Source organism: Euprymna scolopes, chromosome 7 (genome assembly GCF_053919585.1).
Source record: "Euprymna scolopes isolate OS-2025 chromosome 7, ASM5391958v1, whole genome shotgun sequence".
Lineage (NCBI taxonomy): Eukaryota > Metazoa > Mollusca > Cephalopoda > Sepiida > Sepiolidae > Euprymna > Euprymna scolopes.
Window position 1 is genome coordinate 51,969,783 of NC_136488.1, and position 9,538 is coordinate 51,979,320.

The following is a 9,538-nucleotide window of genomic DNA, read 5'->3' on the forward strand; positions in this document are numbered from 1 at the left end:
ACAAATGTAGTGTTTTAGTTGATCGACCGACATAATTTAATTTTGGAATAATTAATTCTGAAACGTGTAAAATTTATCATTAACCGCATGGCAGTAGTAATTACAACTGCAGCTGTTATTAAAGTTGTCCAAAATATTAGCTTAATTTGTAAGCCGGACGCTAATTAGAGCAAACACTCAATGTTGATTGGAACTTATCAATTTATTATGCGAGAACCGATTCCTGACAGTATTCGAGCGAGGGCATCGATCCTGCCCGATTTCGTAAGCTGCAAAAAGGCCCATTCATATAGCCAACCAATGTCGCCCAGTTCAACCCATAAACTCCCTTGATGCCTAAATCAACTCTGCCTTTTTTTCTCTGGCTATCGGCGTCGACATGAAGACTTCACTATCCAAGGTTGTCAAGCTTGTCAGCCTTTGAACCGGTTTTTACACAGACTTACTTTCAAATAACTTGAACTCTACCAGCCTTTGAACTAACTCTTCTGGACTTTGGAATAACTTTCTCCATTTTTGTTATCCTATCCCACACACTAACTTAACCTAATTATTAGTAACATCTTTAACAGATATGCCAAATAAACATTGATATAACGTGTCAGAATAGGAATGTCGTATATTTTACATAATCACCGTCTTTGCTAATTAGACGACCTCTTTAGAATTTGCGTAAAAAGTGATAATGTACGCACGAACAGGAAGCGTATTATTATTATTACATATAGATGAATTCTGTCATGCGAGTGGAACTATTCTGTACAAGAGGGAATGGCATTGATTCAATAACAATTTTTTTTATAATAAAAAAAAAATTTAAAAAAAAGTATTCACTAGACTAGTGTATTATATCAAATAGTCCAGAAAAATAAATGCAGAGGTTAAACTTATTTCATGGATTTTATTAAAGTCCTACGTGAACAAGTCCTTGATGAGCGGTCACCTTAAGTAATCCAAGTTACCAAATTTCCACTAACGATGATTACGACATTTTTCATTGACTACCGTACACTCGTTAACCCTTATCCTCGATTGGCGACTCCTTTGTAAAAAAAAAAACAAAAAAAAAAAAAAACAAACTTAAATTAAAAGAAATTTAAAGTTATATCATGGTCTTCCATAATGAACTCGATTGCTTGAAATCGAGCAAGTTGTTGAGGAGTGTTAACTTTAAAGTTTCACGAGGAGATGCTTTAAATTAATTTACCGTCGTTTTAAGCGAAGTTTTTTTTTTTTTTTAAGAACATTACAATACTGTGCAGATACTATTTATCTTCTAAAAGAACTAAAATGTAAGATGTTTAGTGCCTAACATTTATTTTGCTAGAATAATGTTTATGAATAAACATTGACGTCGTTAAATCTATCCAAAATAACTAAACAGTACTGATACACAAGACATTCAAATAAGGATGGTTTTGTTTTTTTGCAATATGCTATTTGTGATTTAACGAAATTCTACGTTTCTTTTCGATGGTTTCCCCATCCATGTTGATTGTATGGAAGTTTTTGTCTGACGGATAAGTTTAATTTTTCTCAATTACAAAACCTTTTGATTTATTTTATAACTATACCTTAAAATAGGAGGGTCGTTCCAAAAGTAAAGCCTATTTTTTTAAACTCAAGTTGAAGGGCTACGAAGATAGGGCTGATGCCATTAAAACAAGCGACGTTTTCTGCTCCAGAATTTTATTTTCTACGTGTTATCACCATCCTTATGCACTTTTGACATGAATTTAATGACATGTGGCCATGTCAGAAGTTACTTTCTTAGTCTCACATTAATAACTGTAGCAGATTAAAATTTTAAGTAATAAATGCAGAGGTTCCGTCATAATGCAATTTGCAATCCATTCTGGTGGAATACAAAATAGGAGGCATTACTTTTGGGCCCATGTTCGTAATTATTCAGAAATGAAATATGGAAATCCCAAACTTGAAAGCTATTAGCACATACTTTTACATATTTAGCTATAGATAATCACATTGGTACATGTAATTATTACTGATCTAGTTGGCTGTACAGAATCAGCTTAGCGCAATTTTAAAAATAAAGTTTAAACACCTGAAAATTATATGTATATGTTAGAACGTTTCGCAAGTTATATATAGATCCAGCATAGTTGCTAGAGTATTTACAAAAAAAAAATTTTAAGATGATCAAACGATAAGTTTATAAAAAAAAAATACTTTATGAATGCGATTAGAGTTAAACGGCCTGAAAAATAAAAATCGTTACAAAAAAGCGATAGATAAAAATGTCAAGGCTAAAACATTAACTTCCGGTTAACAGAAAAACTTACACTAAAAAGAAAACGATTTCAAAATGTTATAGCGGTATTCTCATTACATAGCGAGTTTAGAAAAAAGATCAACCCAGTCGCAATTTGGCACCTACCCCCCCTTTTTTTTTTTTCAGTCCCACAGATTGGTTTTAAAATCAAAAAATTTTAGGGAGTTAATCAAATGTTAAACACGGTAAGGAGAAAGGGCAGTTCGCCTTCAGAAACCAGAAATTTTACAGTAAGAAACATCTTTTAAGACATTGGTTGTGATTCTTCATTTTATCCTCCGAATCCGTAAAGAGTTCTTCCTTGTCTTTTAAGAGCATAAACTACATCCATGGCGGTGACAGTCTTCCTCTTCGCGTGTTCAGTGTAGGTGACGGCGTCACGGATAATATTCTCGAGGAAAACTTTCAGAACTCCACGGGTTTCTTCATAAATGAGACCAGAGATCCGCTTGACACCACCTCTGCGAGCCAGTCGACGAATTGCCGGTTTCGTGATTCCTTGGATATTATCTCTTAAAACTTTCCGATGACGCTTGGCGCCTCCTTTTCCCAAACCTTTGCCTCCTTTACCGCGGCCAGACATGTCAGCTGTTCGCTTGTATAACAGAAATGCTTATCGCTTCAGGAAACATGACTATTTATACGGTTCGAATTAAATATCGTAAGATTCTATGAAAAAAGAGAAAGTCACATGATATAAATCGCTATTTGTTAACCAATCAAAAGCTAACGAAATTTGAATATGGGTTTTCTAAATAAAAACAAATAAGTGAATAATAATTTTGTTTTTTTTCTTATTGATAAACGAAGTTGAATATGTTTAAAGTTGTGCTCATTTTTTCATTAAATAAAAATCCCTATTAATTAAAATATTATTAATTAAAATATTATTAATATCTAAATGTACATCGAACTTTTTTCGGGGGGGGGCAGTTTATGAAATTTCTAAAATTTTTAGTTCATTTTGGTTCGTGTGCTGTTAATGCTTTCGTTTTAATTTTACTACAACTTCCATATATCTGGGCAGATTTCGCATTTTATGTTAGTTGGTTTCCGCTTTCGAGGATCTTCCTTAAGATTTCAGCTGTTTTAATCATTGTCGTACATTGTATAGTCTTAGCATTTCTTTGGATTCTAATCTTTTTCAACACTTTTCTAGGGTTGTGTGCACTGTTCCCTTATGCTCTCATTATTATTTACATTATATTGACTATCTTCAGGTTCAATATCCTTTCAGTTCTGTGGAAAGTTCCGTGTATTTGCTTCGTTTTTCTATCCTCTTAATCTTTACCCTATGGGCTGTTGGGACGACAAAATCTACGATCTAGCAGGATTTTCCCCATATAATTATATTTGTTTATATATATATATATATATATATATATATATATATATATATATATATATATATATATATATATATTGGGGGATAGTTTGCTGCAATCAATTTTATTTTCCTTTCGTCTCTTTGTCTGCAGAGTTTACATTAGCGGTTTTCCTGGGGGCTGTCTATCTTAACTTTGATATGGTTAGTTCTAATTGAATTGTTCTGTATTGTTGTTTGCAATAATACCATTTCTCTGTTTAAATATCCTTTTTGTAGCCATGTCAAGATTATTTCATCAATTTCCCTTCTAGTCCTTCTTATGAATCGTCCTTATAAGCTGTTTCTCTTTACTTATCTTTTTTCATCTTATTTTTTTGTTTCTCTGTTCTCTCTATTGCTCATTTTGATGGTGTCTTTTGCTGCGGTAATTAGCCTTTTTGTGATTAGGGCTATGCATTTTTTCACACTTTTTGTTATATTTATTGTCTTCTATACTTTCCAGCCTCCATCTTTCCTTCTAACATAGAGTCGGACAGTATCATACTTGGGGTTCAGTGCATTGTACGTGGTTGTTAGTTTCTTTGTCTCCTGTTCTCGATATATCAGTTCTTTATTATTTCAGTCTATGAATGATCCAGAATATCTTATTAGTGATACTACCCAGGTGTTTATCCCTTTTACTAGATTACTGCTATATGTTTTAATTTCTAGTGTTCTTGTTTTTCTTCAGATATTCTTTTCCAATCTTCTCTTTCTTTTCTGTTGATTTGATCGTGCTCGCTTCCATAATACCCACATATTTATAGTTACCATGTTCGCCAATTGCTTTCGTCTCTTGGTTGGGCAGTTTCATGGCCTCCGATGCCTTCAATTTTCCCATTACATTTTCCATTCCAAATTTTATTTGCATGTCATGACTGAAGATTCCGGTTGTGTTTATCATCTTTTTCGGTCTTTTCTTTGCTTTTTGGAAACAGCTTGAACTCGTCCATATACATAAGGTTGTTTATTCTTGGTTTTGTGTTTGTAAATCTAGTATCACATTACGCGAGCATATTGTTGAGTTGCATTATGACTTTGATAAAAAGGAGTGATAATGGAGAGTTTCCTTGAAATACACATCTCAAATTACTTATCTGAATCATGGGTTGTCTTTAAGTTGTTAATTCCAGTCTCCATGTTTCTATTGCTTTCTTAATAAGAAATGGTCGAAAATTTAAAGGTTTAAAGACTTTAGTATTATATGGTGACATTTTTGTATACATTTAAGCATTCACTTTTCGGGGGGGGGGTCCGTGTAGTCGACCATGCTATTCTTTTTATTTTTTAATTTACTTCTGTGTATTTTTATCTGTGTGTATAACAAATTCTGTATCTCTCTTTTCCTTTTCTGGTATCCTTTCTATTCTTTAGATTATTTAGAGAGTGGTAGATTCTTGTTGTGCCGCTAGGATATTCCACATGGTTAGTAAGCATGTAATTGGCGTTTAGTTGCTTGGGACAATTCCTTTTTCAGTATTTTTTGTATTTATGTAGTTATTCCTTTGTGGATCAAGTCTGGTATGTCTGTTTCGTTGATACAGCTTCCCAGGTATTATTATCATTGTTATTACGTATTTCTTGTTTTACAAATTGAGTATTATATTTCATGTATATATCTATATATATATATATATATATATATATATATATATATATATATATTTACACAAACATTGATGGCTACATATGTGCATACATGTTTGTATAAATAAATTTAATATACCTGCTCTGTTTACACATAGAGCACTTTTTTGTAGACACATGTTGTTTCATTGGATGTAGTTCTAGGAAACTAAACTCTACTGCCATTATATATATATATATATATATATATATATATATACATATATATATATATATATATATATATATATATATATATATATATATACATACACTCTTGTGTCTTCAGTCTCTCTGTAAGGCTTTGTCATAACAACCTGACACGGCATACTTTACTCTACACGTAAACCCTAACCAAATATTCAAAATAGCTTATTCGAAGTAAGATAAGATCCCCGACACGATGCACATTGCAATTTTTCTTAGTAATGTTGTAGCAGTTACACAATTTCTTTTGCACTTGCTTATTTTCACTCACGGAGCGATTGATGCGTTATTCGGCCACAACACTTTTGCACTTCCGCCCAAACCTTTTCACGCGATTTATGAACAGCTAGACTTTAAGCGTTATATCCAGCAAACCCAAGAAAAGACCACAACAAAGATATACTGTGATATAGTTAAATGGTTTCAGTAAGAAAATTATTCTTTACCGCTTTACTATCAGTTATTTAAGAAGACTGGAAACAAAAACTTGTTTTGATTTGACTTGAAAATGACATAGTTATAAGTTTTTTGTTGACCTGTCGTCGTAAATAACTGTCTTACCCAAGTTCCACCGTTAATGATTTCAGAGGCACAAGTTAGAATCTTTAAATCACATAAAACTAAATGTCTTTTAAAAGTGGAAGTTCTTCATAATTTTATTCATGCACAACTTGAAATACAAGTTTGCTTGGTTGGTTGTTTTTGTTGTACGGCATATCAACCCTTTTCAGGTTATTTAATGCCGAATCCAAAGATTTTGAAGAAAGATTTTTTCATAGAATATATATGTTGTTTTCAAGTCAGTTTCTATTTAACCCATAGTTGGGACCCTTACAGGTACTGCCACTCCGGGTCAGAGTGTACCTGTGAGCAATGGCAATTAAAGGGTGGCTCCACACTCCTTAAAGCCCGCAAGCTGGGGCCTCACCACTGGATATAGTTTAAGGCCATATCCAGGACCAATACAAGTTTGAGTTCTTCGATTTTATTACTTGAACAAAAAGACGTCGTTGGTTTCGCTCATTTTTCAAATTTTTAATGGCATTTCGGCTGCACTACTTCGATTATATATGTTTGTTTTCTTTGATTTTATTACTTCAACAAAAAAGAAAATATTCTAGGCGTTAAAATAAATTATCTACATCCCTTAAAGTTGATTTTTTTCTTCTCGCTCTGACATCGATATTAAAAGCTTACTTTTTCTATTCCAAAATTATTAAAACGAACTTAATACAATCGGTCATGGATATGCGAGCGACTACATGAAAGTTAACTAATTTACATATTCCTTTGAGAAACGAGCATAAATTACTTATTCATATTTTATGATTTCTATTAGATCATTGCTTTCATTTCACTATTACGCTGAATTCTAATTATGCATACTTTCTACATAATTGTGTATGTTTCCGGAAGAAAAACTTTCTAGCACAAGGAGATCATATAAGTGACCTTGTCTCCGTGTACAAAATGTCTACCAAACTCCCATCTCAATATTTGGTCTACAAAGTTGAAATTCGATATATAGGGTATTTGGACCTATAACAACTTTCAATTTAGTTTTTAGCCTGCAAAAATGTTAAGAGGTCAACAGTGAAAACATTATGTTGTGCAAAATACAGCATTCATAAGTCAAAGTTGCTTAATTTTCAACGTTTCGTATTCATAAATCGGACAGTAACGACACAGAGATAAATAAGAACTAAGGCCGGAGCACTAAACATTCTGGTTTCGATTCTAGTTAATATTACCTAAGTCATATTTGTTATAACTTGAAATTATTACTGTACTAGCATTTCAGCCCGACGTTGCCCAGGTGTTTGGAGGTGTATGTTGAGCAAAAGAAAAAAAAAGCAGTCAATTTTTTAAAATTTTGACCCCTATTATGACCCCTTAACATTTATTGTTTTGGGCTCAAATCAAGTTAGATCCATGTCCAAGGAACCTATATCTAAAATTTCAATTGTTTATACCCCAAATTGTCGGAGGAGTTTTGTAGAGTTCCCAAAGGTCAAATTGTTGAACTTTGACCCCTTAACAGCCAAATTTCTGGCCGAAAACGGATCAAAGATTTTCCCAAATCTCAGTACTCTGTATATCAAATTTCGAGTCTGTAGACTTAAAATTGACAGAGTCATTGCGTAGGGAAATGTACACAGCCATGTTGACTATTATAGATATATTGGATAATAATCAATAGAAAATAGTGTATATAAAGAAATCTGCATGAATTAAAAAATATAATATTTATACGTATTTTACGACCGGGCAATGCCGGGTGGCCTTCTAGTAGAGTTTATTTTTATCCTAATAAACTGCTGTTAGAAATTGAATTAGTGTAACGGCTAGCAACACAGGCCTTGGACTCAACATGCAGATTTTCGTCACAAAGGAGAAAAAAATAGTTTCACTTGAAGAAACGGGGCATGAAAAATAAAGATTGACCCAAACCTTCCCATGGCAATTAGTCTACATAGAGAACTAAACACTTCTGGGGGATCACAGTAAAAACAATCTAAACACCATTAGGATAATTACGTCCAGACCTAGGCAACTACGAAAAGTAGTAACATGAATTTACTAAATAGGTTATCTAATACAATCTACTTGCAAAAAGGCCAGATGTTACTCGGGATTGAATTAGGATCACTAATTATGAACTGCGTTAACGGCCCCATATTACGTTACTTGTTCTTACTATCCATTTTAGCGTCTAATATAGTTGAAAGTTTGAAATGTGGTAAACACCGAATTAGTTTTACGCATAGTTTAAATTGGATTAAAATTAGATATATGGGCAGAAATAGTTTTCGAGGTTGGGGTGTTTATTCAGAAAGCCGTTCTTAACATGGGGATGTTTATACTACGCTGGTTTAGGTCGTAAGAAAAACTGCAGAATACCGGCGAAAATTATAGGGAGGGATTCTCGTTCCGATCTTTCGATAGACGTATTTAAAACTAAGAAAAATTGTTTCCGTGGGCTTCTTAGGTGGGGTCACCTGGAGAGTAACGTAGAGATTCGGGATTATTTTCTTTCCATGAAATCACTTAAAACGAACTAAAGAACCCCCCCTCCGAAGCCAACGATAAGTGTTATAGATATATTGGTACTTGTACAGTTTAGTCAAGACATTAAAAAAAAAAAAAAATGAAAATATCGAAAAAAGCTTAAATTGTATGTATTCGTTATGGAACGAAGTTCTCCGAAAAAAAAAAAAAAAAAAAAAAAATTTAAGTGACTTTTTTTTTTTCTTTTTTTTACAGCGGAAAAACACGTTTTATGAGAGCGCGTTGAAGGCAGCCATCTTAAATAATAAAAAAAAAAAAATTGTCTGAGTTTTAGAAATGCCAAAGGTAGATAACTCCAACTAAAGCGCCGACACACCTCCCCATCTTTAATACTAGCTTTTCTTCCTAAAAGTCGAACATTTTGCTCGGTATCATAAATTGTTTTGTCGCTGTCAAAAAAAAAAAAAAAAAAAGTGAATTTTTTTTCCGGAAAACTTCGTTCCATAACGGATACATACAATTTGAACTTTTCGATATTTTCATTTTTTAATGTCTTGACTAAACTGTACAAGTACCGAGATATTTTGCTATATTTAAAGAAAGCAATTCTTCCCCTTTTTTCATTCATCGCTCATGAAAAGTGATGACTAAAAACAAAATAAAGGAAGCGAGAATTACGAGACCACCACCCAAATTAATACATTTAAAATATAGTTTTTTTTAAAAAGGGGGTTACGCCCTCAGATTCGAGAATATTTTCCGTTAAATTCTACATACAAATACACTGATTTTATGCAGATCAGTTAAGTTTTCTATAAGGAACACACGCACAGGAGTTTTATATGGAAAAGTGACTTCATTAAGTAGTTAAATTATCAGAACCAGAGAAAATTTGAATAAAAACCATTCTATTAATATTGGAAGTGGGAAAGGATTTTTCAAAGTTTTGTTCTATCCGAACAAAATTGACATAAGGTTAATCAATCAATGCTTCCGTTCAGTATTAAAAGAGACAAAGGATACCTCTTAGGGGCAGT

General features: G+C 32.8%; 1 protein-coding gene across 1 annotated transcript; it reads right to left on the minus strand.

Moving 5' to 3' along the window:
* Positions 1-455: 455 nt before the first annotated feature.
* On the minus strand, positions 456-2,905 carry LOC145279742 (histone H4-like). The gene has a single exon (XM_080131041.1). It carries the CDS (start codon positions 2,874-2,876, stop codon positions 2,565-2,567), a length of 312 nt encoding a protein of 103 aa, XP_079987167.1. The 5' UTR covers positions 2,877-2,905; the 3' UTR covers positions 456-2,564.
* Positions 2,906-9,538: the final 6,633 nt, after the last annotated feature.

Excerpts from the sequence above, each read along its gene's own strand:
- LOC145279742 (XM_080131041.1), bottom strand. The coding sequence starts at position 2,876 with ATGTCTGGCCGCGGTAAAGGAGGCAAAGGTTTGGGAAAAGGAGGCGCC.